This window comes from Aricia agestis, chromosome 16 (genome assembly GCF_905147365.1).
Source record: "Aricia agestis chromosome 16, ilAriAges1.1, whole genome shotgun sequence".
NCBI lineage: Eukaryota > Metazoa > Arthropoda > Insecta > Lepidoptera > Lycaenidae > Aricia > Aricia agestis.
Genome location: NC_056421.1, coordinates 2,652,391 through 2,673,749, shown reverse-complemented (window position 1 = coordinate 2,673,749; position 21,359 = coordinate 2,652,391). Strand labels below are relative to the sequence as shown.

Here is a 21,359-nt window from a genome sequence, read left to right as displayed (position 1 = left end):
TTGGTTTTTAAGAGCACCATGTTACGTCTGCATTGCATTTTCCCTGGTACCAAAGATACAGCAGTTGGTTCATCTTGTTGAGTCCTTTAATTTTTTCATCAGTGCTGGCATTTTGTACCTGTAACAAATTAACGTGACTATGGAATAACTTAAACAAGCTGTTTTATTCCAATGTAATGTGGATGTAAACAGAAAAAATGATGACTAATTATTGTGATAATACCAGTAGCGGTGTTAGGGGTGGGGGCGACCGCCCAGGGCGCCGGAAAAAAGGGGCGTCGAACGCAAACAAGAGGGGCGCCGAAGAAATTTCGCTCAGGGCACTGGTAGTGCTAAAACCGGCCCTGGATACTACTATTATTTATTATCATGTACTCATTTTATAAATATTTTATTCCAAAAAATCATCGTAAAAAATTTCGAAAATCGGTTCACAAACAGCGGAGTAATCGTTGAACATACAAAAAAAAAATATATATCCACAGCCGAACATATGACCTCCTCGTTTTTTGGAAGTTCGTTAAAAACTCGTAAGCAGTTTTACTCGTAACTTAATTCCGAATTTCGATATTCCTTCGCAAGCAAAGCACTTGCTTAGCAATAAACATTAATTTCGTTTCATGTGCTGTTGGCCTATTTTGAATTTGTCGTTTATTTAATCTTATCACTAACTCCCTGATAAGAATTTAACAATCGTAACCTAGTTAAAATAATAACTGAGGCAAGAAAATTTAAACTGTTTATAGTCCAACGAATAACAAGCAAAAATTATACTGGAATACTTAACTTTTTCCGTCCCATGTAATTAGCGTTGAGGTTGGTTAGGTTTGTGTTAGCTAAGGGTTTTAAAAGAAGGATTAAGGATATAAGTTTATAGAAGGGTCAGGTCTGTTGCAGCTTTACATTTAATGTATCGAGTCGACTGATAACAAGAATCGTCATTTTGAAGTCGAAAGAGATTTAATAATCTCTTTGAAGCTTTCTGTAGGATAAGGACCTACTAAGGACTCATGAATATTACGTTTTTTTTTAATGAAATAAGGGGGCAAACGAGCAAACGGGTCACCTGATGGGAAGCAACTTCCGTCGCTCATGGACACTCGCAGCATCAGAAGAGCTGCGGGTGCGTTGCCGGCCTTTTAAGAGGGAATAGGGTAATAGGGGAGGGTAGGGATGGGAAGGGAAGGGAAAAGGGGAGGGTAGGGAAGGAAATAGGGGGTAGGGGATTGGGCCTCCGGTAAACTCACTCACTCGGCGAAACACAGCGCAAGCGCTGTTTCACGCCGGTTTTCTGTGAGAACGTGGTATTTCTCCGGTCGAGCCGGCCCATTCGTGCCGAAGCATGGCTCTCCCACGTATACCTAAGTACTTGGTGTCTACTTGTAGTTTGTACCATTCTGAACTAAAGTTAATCTTGATCATTATAACTAGTTAGTTGATAGTTCATCCTTTGAAACATCAAAGAAGAGGTGATAGTTTGAGTTTTTTAAAAGTAGAAAGTGGACTACGAGCTACTAAAAAGTAAAATCTGTTTTGTAAATATGTAATTATTGTGAGAGTGTATGAAAGTGGAGCCATTTCAAGAGAATGTCTCATGACTCATGAGTCATGAGTCGTGACTCGTGACATGTATCTGATACCGGATTGGAGCAAGTGGAAATCCAACAAAGAGTTTACCATTTTCGGCGGAAACAATCTCCTGAAGTCTCCTCTATGAAGATATTCCTTGTGAGCACCAAGCAGGCTACTCTTCAGCCTGCTCGTCATGCAGGGTTTGCAGAGACCACAGATCAGGGACTCCTCGCAGTTCTCTCTGCATGTGGTGGAGCAGACTTCGCTCCACACCGCTATGTTCTTCTGGGATGATACCATGTTTTGAGTCGCTCGGTCTTCACTGAAAGGTAACGTTTTAAAATTTAGTTAATGGAGGAAATGCTGACTTCCAGACTAATAATAATAGTAACTCCCACACCCTTTTCGGTGACGGTGGCCGGTTTCATGGCAACCATGCCAGTTACGCAGGAGTAATTTTATAGTGCCCCAGTGTGTTCGCAGTACACAAGAGCACTCTCTATTCCTACTCTCATAAGCCAGTGGGACGGAAGACCGACACGACTGGCGAGAGATCAGGCGCAGGTCCAACTTTTTACATGCACATCCGACGCATGGATCATTTTACTTGTCAGACAATCAGGTGGTTAGGACAATGCCAGCCTGCATAGTCCTAAACAGAAACACATTATTTCCAATCTTAGAAATAACGAGTTTCCAACGCGGGAATCCAAACCCACGGGCCACGACCGGACTTGAGTCAAGACTCAAGAGCCACGCTCTAAACCACTGGACCACGGAGGTGTTTTCCTGACTAATATTATAAATTGCGAAAGTTTGTCTGTCTATTAATATCGTGATTATATACCTAAGCGTGAAGATTGCATAAACAGCTGAACCGATTTAGATGTAATTTGGTAACGAGATACTTTGAGCGTCAGGAAAGGACATAGGATAGCTTTTGTTACGCAAAAATGTAGGGTACGCTTCTCGTGCGAAAAGCCAATTTCGGCGCTGCGGGTTAAACGAATATAATATTATGTACCTTGAAATAGGTAGCACAGTTAATATTTCTATACTTTATATTAAAAATGCAAAACTGTATAGGTAGTGTGTATAGTTAAAAGTTGTACTTACCTTATCCTTCACAAATCACAGTTCACACTTAAACCGCTGAACCGATTAATACTTATGTGATGCTTTGCGTCCCAAAAATAGACATAGGATATTAAATAACTAGGTAAGTATGTATCTACTTTTAATGATTTAAAAATTTACGGTTCCCTAACGAATGAAGTCGAATAAACGTATTCAATGTAAAACTATAGTACCCTAGTTATGAGTTCAACTACCCTTGAAAATCAAATCAAAAATGGATATTTCACGATTTAGATAAGAATGCCGGGGTAAAGGTCGCATAGCATCGCAATCTCATATGGCATTCTGGGAGGGCTGAAATTGGGCCGCCCACGCGGTGCGTTATGACAGTACTTCGTGGAATACACTAGAATAGAGCCTGGACGCTACTGCCCATATATAATAAGAATATTTCGGCGCCCCACCGAATAATCGGACAATCGTAAAAATGAAAATGTTCAGGAGAGCCGAAAAACTGAAATTGTTAATAACTCCGTCAAAAAAAAAGCATCAAAGACATTTTATATCTCAAATGAAAGCTAATTTTTTTGCCTATCTTGCTATCTTAACAATATTTAGTTACCACCGAAGGTTTTTTTTAAATAAAGCAAAACGCAACTTATCGTTCTGGAGTAGGTCAAGCTCTGATCATTATTGTCTATTGCATGATTAATCGGGTAATTTTGCGTTTTGACATAAATAAAATGCACATATAATATCTCATTGCAATATTATTCGGGGAAATTGTTTGGGATAAGAGTATTGGTAAACACCTATTACTTAACACAATGATTTTCTACTATAGTTAAATTAAAAATAATATGTATTTTTGTTTTAATACATTCATTATCTGATGACATAAATGACAATTTTCTTGCAATTGAAACAGCTGTTAGTTCAAAAAAATATACTCTGGAGACTGGCTCTATCATTTTAATAGTACTTATAATCATTGCAGTTAATTAAAATGTTAATCATAACCCTCATCGCCACCGGAGTACCAGAATTGGTGTCACAATAATCAATTTTATATTATGTTCTAATAAAATGAATGATAATGGCAGTAAATTGCTTTAGACGGTCTTCTGAGAGCATCTTAGGCCTTTCTTATATGACGGTGCTTTAATCGTCGACTTCTGTTTACATCGTAATACAGTTCAATGTAATCAGGATCAAAACTATGTTAAAAACTTCTCAAGTTACAATACAATACAATATTTACACAACACACTATAACAACACATTTTATAGTAGCTAGCAATCGCATTCCTAAGTAAATACTGAATTGTGTAAAATAAAAATATGAGGAAGGACTTTACCACTTGATGTCTTCCAAAACGACCGCTGGTCGTTGTTACGCCTATGACGACTTAAGAAATCCAAAAAAGCTAGCCAGGGACTTCTTATTCTTTTTAATGAAGAAAGTCTGACAATTCCTGACTCCCTTGGATCCTGTCCTCTGCGATGACTGATCTGATGCTGGTCTGAGACTGGAGGCTGGAGGTGAGTGGACTGAGATGATCACCGTGATATGATGGTCGTCCGACTCAGATTCTACAAGTTGTCCAAAATAAAACCCAACCAATATGCCTTTATGCCCCAAAGGTGCAACGAAGACGCCCTCTGTAGGCTATTACATACATAGTACATCAGAGATAAGATAGGGAGAAAATTTCTGTTGTGGTATCGCTGGACACAGAGGGGGCCTTCGACAATACTTGGTGGCCAGCTGTAAAGGTTCGGTTAGCTGAAGTTAGGTGTCTGGGGAATCTGAGGCGAGTGATCAGCGCCTACCTGAGTGGAAGGAGTGTGAAAGTGTGATGCGCAGGAGTGGAAGTGTGCAATAGGCAGCAATTTATTTACCCGAATAGTCATGCAATAGTCGTTTATCGTCAATTCGTTTTGACATATTTTTTCGCAATAGCCTATTGCCCAGTTTTTGGTGTAAAATACAATTTTAAGTATTGTTATGGAATAAACACATAATTTTTTATATCTTTGTAAATATTCACAGAAAAATTCTGAAAAAAATTCACATGATGTATTTTGACTTCTAGATGCCAAAATTCGCATAACAGCAAAAACCCCACAATAGCACATTGTCTGATTATTCGGTGGGGGCGTCGATTTAAACAATTACAAGACGCCTGATAGACAAGGACAATGGTTGTTAAGCATTGTTTAACTATTTTATGGGAAAAGGGGTTATGATTTGATTAATAATATTAATCACCTATATTATTAATCAAATCAATCGAATATAAGTAACCTTTGGCACTTTTACATTGATGACTTTACTGTATTCAAAATTATTGTATGGTCTAGTTCAGGGGTCGGCAGACCGCGGCTCGCGAGCCGCATGCGGCTCTTCCATACATGGGCGTACCCAGGTTCTGGGCCAGGGGGGGGCAGATTACCCAGGTTCTGGGCCAGGGGGGGGCAAATTACGCAGATTCTGGGCCAGGGGGGGGGGCAAATCAGATTTTTTATAAGCTAGGTGTATATAAAGAATAAAAACCTGCCTGCTGCTGCTGCTGCTGCCATCTATAAATGAATCAGATTAAAAGTAAATTAAGAAGCAAATTAACCGACGACAATTATTTACAGTCGTGGCTTCAATTAACAAAAACGAGTAATTACTTGCCAGTCATACCTAGGCAGGCTTTCGAAATTCGAAAGCAATGCAAGGACCCCAACTAAAATCTAAAACTAAAAAATATAATAATGTATATTAATTAATGAGTGTTATTGTAATTAGTAATTAATTTTTTTTTAAACTGTAAATGTAGCTTTGTAGAGTGAAGCAAATTAGACTCTAATTATTATTATGTACTAGAGTTAGGTATAAAATGTACGTAGCGGCTCTTTGAAGGTATGGGAAAATCTACAAACTTGATATTTGGCTCATCTGATTGGTAAGTCTGCCGACCCCTGGTCTAGTTGAAATTTGAAATGAGAACTTTCATGGCTATTTCGACATTTGCATGCAAGTTCACCATAGCCCCTTTGAACCCATCATAGGTAGGTACTATTTTAGATGTGATACGAAATACGGAGAGGTTTAGGACTTTAGGTATGTGTCTCAGTCCCAGCACCCTCCTATTATAATATAAGGTAGGTTAAGTAATTATTAGGTTAGTCATTAAACATATTTCGCGAAACAGCTCATCTTTTTATTATTCTCCCTAAGCCTGACATTGCATTAAGCGGGGAATTGACCGCCGGGCGAAAAATCCAAAGAAATCAATGCCGATGCTGATCTATCATTTGTTACAAAGAAGATTGAGTCCATGAGTCCACGACAGAGCTGCTGCCCTCTATCTATTCGACTGACTTGCCTGTTCTGTGTGTGTTCAATAGGGGGCAAGCGCCAGACTTGTGCCAGACCGGGCGGCCCGCAGGTAGCCCGGTAGTGAATTCCCCGCTTTATGCCATGACATCTCACAGCTCAGGCTCAGCGCAGCGATGCTATTGAAACTTAATACCTAACACATTCCTCGCAACATATCCTCCGGCGGAAACGCAGCCTTATACTGTATCTACTATCTAACACTGTGTACAACTTACAATTTCCCCGGCTGCACATGCGAAGCCACCCCCGTGATGCTGTACAGGCTATACAGCACCTGCTCGTACAGTAGCTGGTTGGGCGGGTAGTGCGCGGAGCTGAGGTTGGGAGACATGTTGGCCTCCAGCAGGTAGACCTTCAGACCCTCGTCCACCACCAGGTCGAAGCGCATCATCTCGAAGAAGTGGTCCGGTGACGGGTATTTCTTGAGCTGGAGAAAACAAGTCGTGATTTTTTGTCCACTGTGTAAGTAGGAGTGCAAAGAGCAACATTATTTTATGATTTGTATGGGCAAGCGCTTCAGTGCAGCGTCAAAATTTTTTCATACAAAAGCTGAAAAAAAAGTTACTTTTTCAGCGCTGCTACTTTCTCATCAGACTTAGATATAGGGGACTCATACACACCCTAAAGTATTATCAGGTATTATCATTTTGTTTTGTTACACCCTGTATACTTAGTAGGATTTTAAAAACTCCTCCGTGGTTCAGTGGTTATAAGCCTGACTCTTTGCGTCGTTGGTTCGATTCCTACGACAGTACGTACAACATGTTTCCAAGTTTAAGACAATACAGGCTGAACACCTGACTTTCAGGAAAGTAAAATTGGTCTTGCGAAGAATTTCAGTTACAATTTACAACATAGTAAGCCTAAAGAGAGTACAATCTTACGTTCTTACGCTGCCGCCCTTAGGCCGTGGTTTATAACGGCCTATTACCTATATAAATCCGGAGCTAGTTTTTATGTAAAGAACCAAAAAAATAATCTCCAGCTTCCAACCAGTTTCAATGAAACCGGCTGCTATCACCAAAACCGCTTAGTAACGACAAAAATATCCCGCGAATGGATCGCGCTCGCAGTTCGCAGGGACGTCCCTTACATATTCAGAAGCCTCCTCGTGGATGCCCTCATTCCTTGGCCTTGCCCTTATTCAATGTCAGCCCTAACCTCGGCCCTTATTCTCCTTATTACTGTGTCCTCACGCGTTTACTTTGCATAGCTGATAAGTTTTACGCTAATGGTTTTGATTGTATAATATTATTTTAGTTAAGATTACGTATGTTGAAACGAAAACTGTATAATTATATACCTAGTATGATATAGGACCTAGATACAATTCTGAATCAAAATCATAAGAGAGATCTCAATGCTAAGATTGCGCTCCGGCCACATTCCATCAAACGTTTTTAAATTTATGATAGGTATGGTTGACTCTCCAAATTGTGCATTATGTGGAACACCTGAACATGTACAACATGTATTGATGGAGTATGGTCGGGGCGAATCCCGACGTAGTAGCCTCGGTGATTGTCTTTTAGGAAATATAGGAGTCTGTAATAGTTTTCTAGTCTCACCTAATTCAAGGGAAGCCCGTATCCTACTAGACTTATATTTAGATTTCGTTGTAAGTAATATTTAGGTATAGATAGTATATATTATAATGTTATGGTTGATTTGTTTATAAGCTTTATGGGGGTGGCATTGTCGGTCACCGACAAAACCCCTTAAATAAATTGAAAAAAAAAATAATAATAAGAGAGATCTCAATATCTTCACAGCAACAGCTAAATAAACCAGTACGAATAATAATTAAGCACTTTAGTACAATATTATAAATTATAATACAATAAGACGTAACTATAACAAAAGTATGATAGATATATTCATACTGTTATTATAGTTACTTAGTAATTACTTATTCTTATTGATTTTAAGCTATTCGTCTTCTGTAAAAATTTACAGTTGATGTAAAGATATTGTTAGACTGTTCTATCTTTATCTACAACCAAATCCCCTTTTTGGAAGTCCGTAAAAACTAAAAGTGAACGAATATACCAGCTAGCAACACAGTCGCACTTTACAAACATGTGACTTGTCTCATTACTCACCGCCTGTATAACATGATGTTCTTTTTTCAGAAGCACTTCTGTGATGGCCGCCTCTACTTCCTCCCACATTCTGGTCACGTCCCCACCCTGAAACAACGGGTCAATGTACCCACGATATGAATTAAACTTTTATTTGACACGTAAAACACTTGTCAGTCATTGACCGTGAATAAGAGGAAAAGTGAAAAATGTGCTTTAAATATTTCATAAGCGTACGTGTGCCGAGGTCAATGTCTCGGTTGCTATGCGGTAGAGATAGCTTGCAAAATTTTGGTTTTGCACAGTTAGTCAGAACCTTCAAGAAAAGAGCGTAGGTATCACCTTCTTAAAAGGCTGGAACCATGTGTCCATGGGCGACGGTAGTTGCTTTACATCAGGTGACCCGTTTGCTCGTTTGACCCTAATTTTTTAAAAACAAAACGTACCTAGAGACAGAAACTGTGTGCAGAAAAGTTACACTCACACCTGTATGCTAAAATATACTATTATAACACACGTGTTCAAGTGTATATGTCGCAGCCGACTGGTTTAAATAGCCGTTCAATCAAACAGCTAGCCCTTTGACTGAACAACGCCATTCAATCACACGGCTATACGTCGTTAAGCCGACTTGTTGACTACAACGTTCAACACTACAGCTAGACGACGCTTAGCCAACTGGTTTAATGGCAAATTAACTAGGGCAACCATTAGCTTAATATGTAATTTGGGAGAATAGGAAAACTTTTTGTATTTTATTGAAAGATTAAGTTTAAGGGGTGACCAAAAGTTTAATGCAATAAGTAAAAAAAAATCTGAGGCGTGTTTTGTTGCGGTCGCCGGTTGCTGCCGCAGCACGGTCACAGTTCTAACCTAACCTACTTTTGGACTTTCTGGATTGTATTTGTTTTTGTTTTGGCGGGGGGCTGCGCCCCCCGAGCCCCCTTTTTGTTTGACGACGGTCGCCGGCTGCTGCCGCAGCACGCTCGCTGCGCTCGCTCGGCTCCCTCTGTGTTGTGGTCTAAGTTCTAATCTAACTTAACCAACTTTTGGACTTTCTGGTATGTGTTTGTTTTTGTTTTGACGGGGGGCTGTGCCCCCCGAACCCCCCTTTCCAGTGGGCTGCGTCCATCCATTTCATAAACCCGTAATTTCTCCTGGAATATTTGTTGAAATTTTGATTCACTCGTATGTGCCTCTACAATTTTTGTCTCTTTAATAACACTTGTAACTTTTATTAACTACTTTCTTTCCGAAAAACAACCACAAACACCAACAACCACCTGCCTGCCTGTAGTTGACGCCATATTGTAAATAAAACGCACCTAGCGCCGCAGCGGTGCGCGCTGAACTAATAATAATAATAATGTTTATTCGACAATATGACACAGCATTACACTACAATATTAAATTACACGTTACAATACAAGGAAAGGAAATTAAAAACATCACATACTTACGCAAAAGACACAAAATTATAAAAAAAGAGAAAATAAAAAAGAAGGAATAATACATGAGACACGGTGATAAGACAGTAGGTAACGTAAGGACGTAAACTATGGGGACATCTTCATAGTGCTTATGGGTTAGCCATACGAGTAGTGTCGTGTTATGTCTATTGTAGAATAGGATACCACTCAGGCTTATTACCGTGGTGTACACCACAGTGCCTGGTGTTATGTGGTTCCTAATAACAGTCATCTAGAAATAGGGACAGATATGCACTCAGCGTTAACATTTTAACCTAAAAAATTGTATTTTAAATATTACTTATATAATTATTATTATACATTCTATAAAGTCACATAATACGATGATATCAAATTATGAAAATAAAATAACAAATAAATAAACAGGTATTATTTAAGAAGCAACGCGCGTGACTCATTGCTAGCTAAGCTATGGCATGATTTACGGCTATTCCAGCCCCCCGCCGCCCGTGCCCCTCGTAAAACCCGTGCACTCACTATAACTACTTCAATTAGACGGCGGCTTTTGAATCAGCTGTAGTGTTGAACGTTTTGAGCGACTAAAATATTCAATATAAAAAGCTAGACGTGTGATTGAATGGCGTTGTTCAGTCAAAGGGCTAGCTGTTTGATTGAACGGCTATTTAAACCAGTCGGCTGCGACATATACATAATATATTATCTGAATGGTATACTGTCTGTTGGAATGTTAGTTGTTACTTGTTACCTACTTGTTACCTCCAAACATTTGGCACCAAACTGAATTTGATTAAATTTGGTGTAAAGATGGGGATACTTTGAATTCTAGGTTATGGGCTTATAGGGTATTCCGTATTTATACCTGAAAACGAAACGGTTACGCGAAACAAAGTTGTGTTCAATAATTTTACACTAGCTATTTGACCGAGCTTTGCTCGGTATTCGATAAATCACGAATAAAGTTACATTTTCTAAAAATTATTCCTAGCTAGATCGATTTATCGCCCCCGAAACCCCCTATATACTAAATTTCATGAAATATATATATACAAGAATTGAATTGCTCGTTTAAAGATATAAGATATTTATTACGTCAGATATTTGGCCTATAATATTTTCCTTTTTTTTTTTTTAGTCGGGAAATGCCATTATGCATCCCCGGCAGTGCTGGGGAAGACAACCGGGGTATGTGGGACTCGCTGCGGCCGATGAGATGGTAAGTGACCGCAGCTCTACCCACTAAAACCCGACCGTGTTCCTTTCTGCGCCGCTACTCGCAGAACCACGGGAAATGTGGGGCCACCGCAGTTCTATCAGCGGGCGTCTGCCTGGTCGTCGGCAGACACGTCTGATCGAGGGTGTTCAGACACCCTCCAGGCCTAACAGAGACCCTACTAGGGCTTGTTTAGGTCATTCCTCTGTGTTTACGTCGCGATGCACTGGAACACATAGCGCGTCGCGACCCGCTCGGGGGCTCTGTACAATGGACATCGGCGTCCCCACACCGATGCCCCGAGCTCCCCGGCTATGGCGGAACGTTTCGGTCGTCATTATTGACCCTACGTCGCCTTGGCCGGCTACGTCTTCGAGGGTCGAGCGCCTCCCGCTCGCGTATGCGCTCGGCCTCCTCTTTGGCGGCCATTACATGCTGAGCAAAGTCTTCAACCGCCCTCCATCCTTGATTGCTGCCCAGCATCGAGCGAACCAATGCTGGGAGCGAGGTGTCATATCCGATGGCGGCCGTGAGGGCCGCACGTTGTCCATTCCAAGAGGGACAGACCGATACAGTGTGCTCGGTCGTGTCCCTGTCTTCGTCACAGTGGTGGCATCTTGGGGTCTCTTCCCTTCCGACGATCTCGCACAGGTACCGACCGAAGCACCCGTGCCCGGTCAGCACCTGTGTGAGGCGAAATGAGAGAGTTCCATCCTTGCGATCAAGCCACTGTCTGAGTACTGGGCGGATGGCCAGAACTAAGTCCACGCTGGCTTGCGGCTCTTCTAGCCGCTCTTGCCACAAATCAATTGCCATGTCTCTCGCATCGCTCCTCCACCGACGTACGGCATCCGGTAGGGGGTTGCTGCCCCCCGCGCGGACCGCAGCGCAACGCCAGAATACATCGGCGAGGGCACGCGCATCCAAATCCCAGGGGATGGCCCCCGCGAGCAGGCAAGCCGCATCTTTGGAGATTGTGCGGTAGCCGCGGACTGCCCGGATGGCCATCACCCTTTGTAGTCTTTCTAGCGCGAGACTGTTTTCCTTGCGCAATCGGTCTGCCCAGATCGGCGCCCCGTACATTAAGCCATTGAGCGCACGACTCCCAAATAAAGTCGCCTGCAACTCAGGCTTGGACCCCCGAGATTTGGGAGCAGCGAGGCCAGGGCACCTGCCGATTTTGACACCTTCGTTTGGAACTGTTTGAAATGCTCCCTAAAAGTCCATCTTCCGTCCAGGACGAGACCCAGGTAAGTCATAGATGGAGTGACTTTTATCTGGATCCCGCCAACTACTATCTCCAGTCCGGGTGGTGGAGGGTTCCGGGGCCTGTGGAAGCACATAGCCTCGGACTTTTCCAGGGCCACTGTCAGTCCTAGTCCGTGGATCTGACGGACGATCTGAGCGACTCCAGCCGTCGCGCGGACCACTGCCTCATGATATGTCTTGCCGCGGCTGATGGCAAGAGTGTCATCCGCATAACAAATTATCTCGACGCTTGGTATATCGGCGCCAGAGAGCACTTCGTCGTATCCTAAGTTCCACAGGGGTGGTCCAATAGCTGACCCCTGTGGAACGCCGCAGTCCACCTCTTCTTCCTCCCATCCATCTTGGGTTGGAAACTGCACGGAGTCTTCAAAGAGTCTAGTACATCATTGACATAATATTAAGTAGATAATCATGCGTTTAACTAATACAATATACCTATTTCCTACTTGCAGTGCCGGATCAAGCCAGCGCGGGGCCCACAGCAAATTCTGCCACGATTTTTGCGTTTCTAAGTTCACGATGTTTATTTATTTTTTTACCATTTTTCAGGCATCTTGGGTCATATTATAAATACCTTGCTAACATAAATATATTTACACTTAAACTAACACTAAACACGTATTGTCTGCGACGTGGGGCGCGACCTGTTTGGAAGTCGTCCTCGGAATCTCTAAGACGACTCCAATCGGCCAGAGTTTAATGATAACAATAAAAATCGTAACACAACACGGATCATAATATTATGACTTTCAATATTTTTAAAAGCCATTGTGTGTTTGACTCAACGACCGGCCCCAAAATGTGTGTGCACGAATGAGCCAACCTGAAATCGAAGTATGCTAGTACGTTGTATTGTCAGCCCTGATTTTATCATGCTCAATACTTTTACGCTTTTTTTTATGGGAGCCTCCCTTTAATATTTATCTTATTTAATTATTAATTATTAAAGTACAAATATAATTAAGGATGCTGTGAAAGTTTCAAGTGCCTAGCAGCTGCCATTATTGATTACGATCAAAAAAAAAAAATTACGTTTGATGTATGGGAGCCCCCTTAAATATTTATTTTATTTTTAGTATTTTTTGTTATAGCGGCAATAGAAATGCACAATCTGTGAAAATTTCAGAAGTCTAGCTATAGCGGTTCTTGAGATACAACCTGGAGACAGACAGACAGATGGACAGACAGACGGACAGACATCGAAGTCTCAGTAATACATACATAAAAATGGGACCCTTTTTACCCTTTGGGTACGGAACCCTAAAAAGGCCTTCCAAGGCGCTCGTAGCATTTGCTACGCTTACTATATCCGCCACTTCCTGCTCAATACGTGTAATTAGCTAGCATTAGCGACTGTACAGCTTCGGGGTCGCGTGTCCGGCTCCGGTGTACTTAGACAAGTTGCATTCGATAATTTTGACTTCTAAGGGTCAATTCAGACCGACACAACACGACCAAAGCGACGTGTAATGCATTTCTGTACTGTTGACAGATTTCAATTATTGCGTGAGACGTCTTGCAAATTTGTCAAATCCATACTTTAATAGAAATGCATCTACGCGTCACGTTGCGGTCTGAATTGACCCTAAGTGAGAAATGATACACATTGTACGGAGTTTCGACGTAGCGCGTTGCATGTTAGTGACATGGCCCACAAATCTCTCAAGTATTTATTTGTTCGGCGTTGAAATTATCGAGTGCGACTTGTCCAAGGGCCCTGTCCGGGCAGTGCAGCGTGAAATCGTGACAACACCGCTGGATATACGCTAATCCTATTGTAGAGTGGATACATGTTACATGACAAACGTAGGGTTCAATTGCATGTATTTATTGCAATGGGCGGCGCTAGTTCTTGATCCAATGTAGTGACATTTGAGTGATTATGGATCAGATGTATTCGCAGAAAATGAGTAAGTACACAGATAGTAATGGAAATATAGTAAACTAGCTGTTGCCCGCGACTTCGTCCGCGTGGACTTCAGTTTATAGCGCGCGGTGTCAATAAAATTGGTGTCAAAAGCTTTTTCGGAACCCTGGTACTGGTAATCAAAATACCCAAAACAGCCGTGTAGTGTGCACATAATATGTTTTTTTTAATTAAACTTTTTTATACCAAGCTTATTTAGGGTTACACAACTTAGCTGCATTACACAACTTTAGCTTTGCCCAATACCCATAAACTATTTAGTATTTATTATTGGTAGTCTATTGTTTCTGATATCTATGTTGGTACGTGAGTTATTTAATAACATACTATAACAATTGAAAGAATCTAAATATTAACTCAATATGGTACCACCTCTTATAGAAATACATATGAGCAAGCGATAGCGCGATCTAGGCGACTCTTGGCGCCATCTGTTCTAGTTTTTGGAACTAACTTAATTTGAACAAATTTACGCATAAACACCTATAATATAGGTACATAGAAGTAGCCTATGTCCTTTCTCAGGCTTTAGACTATCTGTGTACAAAATTTCATTACAATCGGTTCAGTGGTTTTGGCGCTGTTGTTTTTGAATTTGATATCTAAGTTGGTAGGTGAGTTATTAGTTAGTAACGTGTATAACAATCGAAAGAATCGAAAAGTCTAACTCAACATGGTACCACCTCTTATAGAAATACGCATGAGCAAGCAATAGCGCGATCTAGGGGACTCTTGGCGCCATCTGTTTTGAGTTTTTGGAACTAACTTAATTTGACCAAATTTACGCATTTTCACCCCCTTACAACCCCTTTTTCCAGTTAAAAAATAGCCTATGTCCTTTTTCAGGCTTCAGACTATCTGTGTACAAAATTTCATTACAATCGGTTCAGTAGTTTTGGCGTGAAAGCGAGACAGACAGACAGACAGACAGAGATACTTTCGCATTTATAATATTAGTATAGATAACTACGGTACCATGCAGTTTCCTTAAAAAACAAGACTACTATGCCGTAGATTCAAAATAAAAAATAAATAAATAGAATAAAAATGGTTTTATTTCTTAAATAGATTTTAAGAAAATGCTTTCAGAATGTTGATACTACGGTGCCTACCACCGGTTCGGGAACTATTTTGGCGAGAAAAACCGGCGTAAGAACTTTGTTTACCAAAAAAAGAGATAAAAAATTAATCTTTTAATTTATTCAGAATATTAAAACTAAAGTTGTAAAGGCTGTTAACTATCTGTCCATTACTATCTGTGTAGTTTGTACTTATTCCTTCTGCGAATACATTTGATACAGTCAAAAACGGTACTCTTTTTATACTTAAATAATGACATATTATTTAAAAATCTAATTTTACGTAGTTGCAACAACCACAGCGCCTTAAGGACGATTCATAAAGTATTCCGCGGCCGTATTTACCACTATTCAAAGGCGTTGGACAAATTCAATGTTTTGTAGCTTGATCTCAGAAACGAAAGGTTCTCGGAAGGCAATAAGAATAATATTACGCTCTCTGATGTTGTCGCGAATTCCCATACACATTTTCTCATTGCCAGAAAGGATGTCTTGAAAATATTATGTAAGTACCTATTTTGGCTATAGTTTAAAGGATATACATTTTTACGACGACTAGACGTTTTCCCCAAATTCGTTTATCAATTATCAAACATAAGCAACCCATTTTTCAGGATAAAACTATTCTGTCCTTTCTCAGAACTCTAAGTATCTCAATATATTATCTTATATCTTTAAACGACCAATTCTTGTATATACGTGGGTCACACTGAAAGAGTTTAGAACTAGCTAGTTAGAAACATTACTAATGAAAACTTTTTTTTAAAATTACAATTTTAGAACTCTTTGGTAACATAATTTGGTATATTACATTTATTTGTCATTTGTTTTGGTGAATTGGCGGCAAATCTAAAACCCTTGTTACACGTGAAAATGAACTTAACGCGAAAAAATTTTAAGTTAATGATTTTTTATGACTTTCGTTGTGGGCTTACTCAGTAACAAAGCTTTGATAGGCTGCTATTACTATTTCATAATGAAGCCCCATCTCGTGTCACTATTTACAATTGGTTTAGGTAACGAGTTTAAACGTGGACGTAGCAATCTGACTGATGATCCGCGTGAGGGACGTCCTTTAACAGCGACTACTAAAGTTAACATTAGTGTTGTGCGACGCATGATAGAGGGAGATAAAAGAGTGACCTACCAGCAGATACGGGCAAGCCTAGGCATTGCTATGAGTCAAGTTCAACAAATATTACAAACATTTATGCGTCAGGAAGCTTTGTACCAGATGTAATCCCCATACTTCAATCGACGACCAGAAACGTCTTCGCATGGACTGGTGTCGCCAAATGTTAGATAAGTTCAACGGCGGTGACTCAAATGCTGTATTTGACAACCTCACAGGTGATGAAAGCTGGATATATTGCTTCGAACCCGAAACCAAAAGACAATCAGCTCAAGGGGTGTTTCCTTTCGAGGTTTGGCCTACTAAGGTAAAGAAAGGAAGAAGTCAAGGCAAAAGGATGATTGCCTCATTATTTGGTCGGAAATGTAATTTTGCGACAGTTGTGCTAGAAGATGAAAGGATAGTTACTGCAAAATGGTATGTCAATCGCTGTGTGCCTGTCGTCTTGGAAATATTTCGACAGCAGCGCCCTCGAAGCAGGACACTCCTTCACCACAACAATGCTTCAGCGCACTCCGCGAGACGGACTGTTGTATATTTGACTATGGCACGTGTTGAGATATTGAGTCATACGCCATATAGTCCTGGCCTAGCGCCCTGCGGCTTTAATTTGTTCCCAAGAAATAAAGATAAAATTCGAGGTACTCGCTTTGCGAGCCCTAAAGATGCGATGAAAACGTACGAAAATGCCACAGAAGAGTCCCCTAAGGAAGACTGGGCCCACTGCTTTTTTCGGTGATTCCATCGAATGTGACGTTGTGTAGAGAGGAGCGGAGATAACTTCTAAAAACAATAAAAGTATTGGCAACTTTCTACATTAAGCCGTTTTTCATTTTCTAAACATTTTCAGTGTTACCTAAGTATATAATTGGAATCTCGGAATCGGCTCCAACGATTTTCATAAAATTTAGTATATAGGGGGTTTCGGGGGGCGATAAATCGATCTAGTTAGGAATAATTTATAGAAAATGTCATTTTATTCGTGTTTTATCGAATACTGAGCAAAGCTCGGTCAAATAGCTATTATTAATTTTCATCAAAATCAGTATTCGCTCGCCATGGACGACATCGTTGCTCGGAAACAAGACAGCAAGCTGCAAAATAAACGAATGCGAACGAGATACATACATACAAAAACTGCCTGGAATTTCCAAGCCCATTGGATATTCGTCAATTTGTATTTGCAACATTGAGCGATATGAAATATCTGGAGCAATTAGAATCAATATCGCCGAAATAATTGCCGCAATTTATTGATATTGCTCCATATTGCTCCACTAATAATTGCTCCAGATCGGTCCTCTTAAAAAGCCGCATTCAGATAATATTTTAAGTAACTAGCTGTCCCGGTTGCTTAGCCATATAAAATATTAAACTATTAATACTGTACACGTAACATACACCAGATAATATCGCCCATATTATTTTATTGAAGTTACTAAATCATTATGTTACCATGGCAACGTCGATCGCTATCCCGTCGCACAAACAATGGTCGCCGTCAGTCTCTACTTGTAATAATTTACTAATATTTATTCAACAAAATGCACTAAATCAACATAAAAAGTACCCAGTAGCCGATTCTCAGACCTACTGAATATGCATATAAAATTTGGTAAAATTCAGTATGTAAAGCCGTTTCAGAGGAGTACGGTGACTAACATTGTGACACGAGAATTTTCTATTATATAAGAAGATGATGATTAAACTTCAATTTAATGAAGAGTTTGACATTTATAATATGTACGGGGCTTATATTGTCAAAATCTTCATTTAATTACAATTAAGTAATTAAATTAATATTCGTCTCTGAATGTTAGAGGAAGTGGAACAGACATTTAACGATTACTCAACTTAAAATGAAGATTTTGAAATTTATTAGCTCCGCTAGTCAACTAAACACTTACTTTCTTTACTTTAAACATTAAGGGCCTGTTTTACCATTTCCTGATAAGTGCCGGATATGCTATCCATAACTTATTTGTCAGATACTCCATACTCCATCTGTAAAAAAAATGTGGATAGGCTATCCGGCACTTATCAGAAAGTTCCTGATAAGTGCCTATGCCTATGGATCTTATGACATATGGGACTTATCTGACAGATAGAGTATAGAGTATCTGTCAGATAAGTTGTGGATAGCTTAGCCAGCACTTATCAGAAAGTGGTGAAACAGCAAAGTGATATTTTTACCTTAGAAGTAACATAATGGTCGAAAGCCTCCTTCATGCTGAAGCCCAGGGCGGTGTAGGGGTGTGCCAGGGACGGTACCTCCCAGGTGGGAAGGTAGTCGTCCCCCACCACGTACTTGTCCACCACATTCGGGTCAAACGGATAATACTTCGCCGGACAGTATCTGTAATAACATTACAAATAATTACAACCCCAGACAGTGTCTGGCGCTCCCTCATTGATGAGTTTCCAGAGGCGATAGTTCGTGTTCGCAAGGTTTATGCCCTTAACAAAGATTTAATACATTCGTAGATGAAGTTGCTCAGGTCAGAGATTTTTAGGGGCGAAAAATCGAGAATTAACCTTTATAATCGAAGTCCATGAATAACAAATACAACCGTAGACAAAGTTAAATAAAAATCACAGCTGATGTAGTCAGGGAATGTCTGAATTATCAGCGGGGCTAAAATGGTCACATTTAGCAATTCCTCTCAATGAATTCAGCAAATGAATTGTCAAAACTGTCAAACTGACAAATGTCAAATCAGTACAAAAGTACAGAAGTGAATTGCAAGCAGAGTTGCATTTTGCGATTGTAGAAAAATGAATCATATTATGATTCATATCATGATTCTTCAAAGCGACCATTTTAGCCCAGCTGATCATAGTTAATTTTCCAGAGACTAAAGTTAACAAAAGTGCATTTGCAAGGGAAACCCTCAGGCCTCAAGGCTCAAGTAATTAATTAAATGATCATGATATTTGATATCTGTGCCACGGGGTAATGCAAAAATGATGGGCTTCTTACAAACCAGCTGTCGTGGTAAAAAATCGATCATCATAAAGTTTTCACCATATAGGCCTATAGGCTATAAGGCCGCTGTCAATCCTGGCGACACAGGAGATACAGTGGTGGGAATGTGTGGTGGGCCAAAGCCCGTTTAAAAAAAAAAAAAAAAAAAAAAAAGGCTATAAGGTACGAGTACAGAAGCTTTGTAATATGACTGGATTATTGTAATAATAGGTGCAGATGTAATCTGTGGCTATAAAATATCCTATTCTAAAAACATACATACACGACTGCTTCCATTGGTGTAGCTCAAACTACATCTCAAACAGTAAACCACTGCCATTATCAATAAACCGTTTGGCAATAAACTAAAAACGATATTTGGCAATTTATCAGGACTATTGGCTCACCTGAACAGCACATCGCCCTTATACCAATACGCTCGCAAAGGATTCACCGATGTGAGCACCACGTACACGCCAATGTCGAACTTATGCCCATCCACTAGGTACGGTTTTTGCACGTACTCCTGCACGAAGCTCTCGCCGCTGGTCAGGTCTATGTTGGTCACGTTTTTCAAATATACACCTCTATGCTGGTTGTGTTTCTCCAGGAACAGCGCATCTTTATTTATGGCGGCGTACTTTAAAAATGCCTCCTTATTTTGCGGGATTTTAAACGCTTTCGGAATATATTTGGAGTCGGTCGTCGCTAGATCGACTTTATTCGTGATAAATCCGGTGCCAGGAAAATGGTTGACTTTCTGATTGGGGCCTAATCTTTGTAGATCTGTGTATAGAACTCTGAACGGGTAATCGTGGGACCATAGGAGGTTCCAGGGCTCCTTGTTCGTGACTTTCTCGTACCCGACTCTATCTAGGACTAGGTGGACGTGTTTTAGGAGACCGTTCGGGTTGTCCACGTCGTTGTAGGCAGAATACACCCAGTAGGTCCTTCTAGTCGATGTCTGCTCCTTGTGCACGTGCCTTCTGTTTTGGGCGTTTATTATTTCTAGGGCGATGGCCAGACACACTCCGATGACACACGTTAATAGAAATATATTTTTATTCTTGTCGAATCTTATCGTGTCGAGTAATCTGTCCCGTCTGGCCGGCCCGTCAGTGGAATTATTCTGCTCAATTATTTTCGTAGTTTCCTGAAAACGGAACATGTGTATCGTTATTTATATCATCGTTTATATCGTAACATTTGACACCCGGGTGACCCGGGATGGGAGGATCTTTCGTCTCTAAATACCATTTATTAATGTCCTTGTCTTAAATAATGGCATATTTAATTCGTATTTAAGTCGGAAATGATCACGCAATTATTTAGTCTTTATCATTTTAAGTCAGCATCAAAATATATAGATGGAAGTCTCTTAAATGATTATTCACCTCTAAAAAGCGGTAACTACTAACTGTGATAATTATTTCCAAAATAAAATCAAGTTGAATAAACTTTCTACGAGTTGAGCGTACTTTTCCATTGTCAATGGTCGGTTAACATTATTACGATCCACTCTCTCAATCTAGTGCTGGAATACAATTCACTGTATTCCAGTTCCCCTTTTACAGTATCCCAGTAGCAATCCAGGATCACTGCGTTAGAATAATGTAAACCCGCTATGAGGTGTATAATATTTTAATTTGTGGTTTATATACAAGATGTTACAGTGATTTCCCAGAGGTAGATTAGAGATTAATATCTTCAGAAGCGATATTTTCTAACCCCTGCCCGACTGTATAACTCTATACATAAAAGTTTAATTGTACTTAACAGGCCTTGGCTTAGGCATAGAATTTTTATAATTATCGTTGAGAGTTAGTAACATTGATGTAAATCATCCATTTATCTACTAATTATACTGTACAGTAATATCATAAAGTTTGTCGGTCTGTTAGATATTCTAAATCCTGAAATATTATGAAAATAATTTAACCTAAATCGATTTAAATGACATTTAGTATCTAGTTATACTAGATACACTTTCCCCAAAGGAAAATAGTGCGGGTCGCTTATGATAAACGATTTTTCGCGCGAAAAAGTTGCCAAAGCTCTCTCTAAAGACTTAATTTTTATAATAAACAATATTACAAATAAATAAAACTTGGTAACTTATGCTTTTTTTTAAAAAAAGGTAATACTCACCTCATTATCACTATCCTTATCCATTACTAGTAAATAAAAAACACAACTATCTGTCAC

The 21,359-nt window shown here is 40.0% G+C and overlaps 1 protein-coding gene across 1 annotated transcript; it reads right to left on the bottom strand.

The window, feature by feature from the left end:
• Window positions 1-7: 7 nt before the first annotated feature.
• Window positions 8-21,359, bottom strand: LOC121734750 (probable tubulin polyglutamylase ttll-15). The gene is made up of 7 exons (XM_042125359.1): window positions 21,303-21,359; window positions 19,562-20,307; window positions 18,383-18,545; window positions 8,143-8,229; window positions 6,256-6,467; window positions 1,678-1,894; window positions 8-118 (listed from the first exon to the last, which is right to left on the bottom strand). Exons 1-7 carry the CDS (start codon window positions 21,324-21,326, stop codon window positions 8-10), a joined length of 1,560 nt encoding a protein of 519 aa, XP_041981293.1. The 5' UTR covers window positions 21,327-21,359.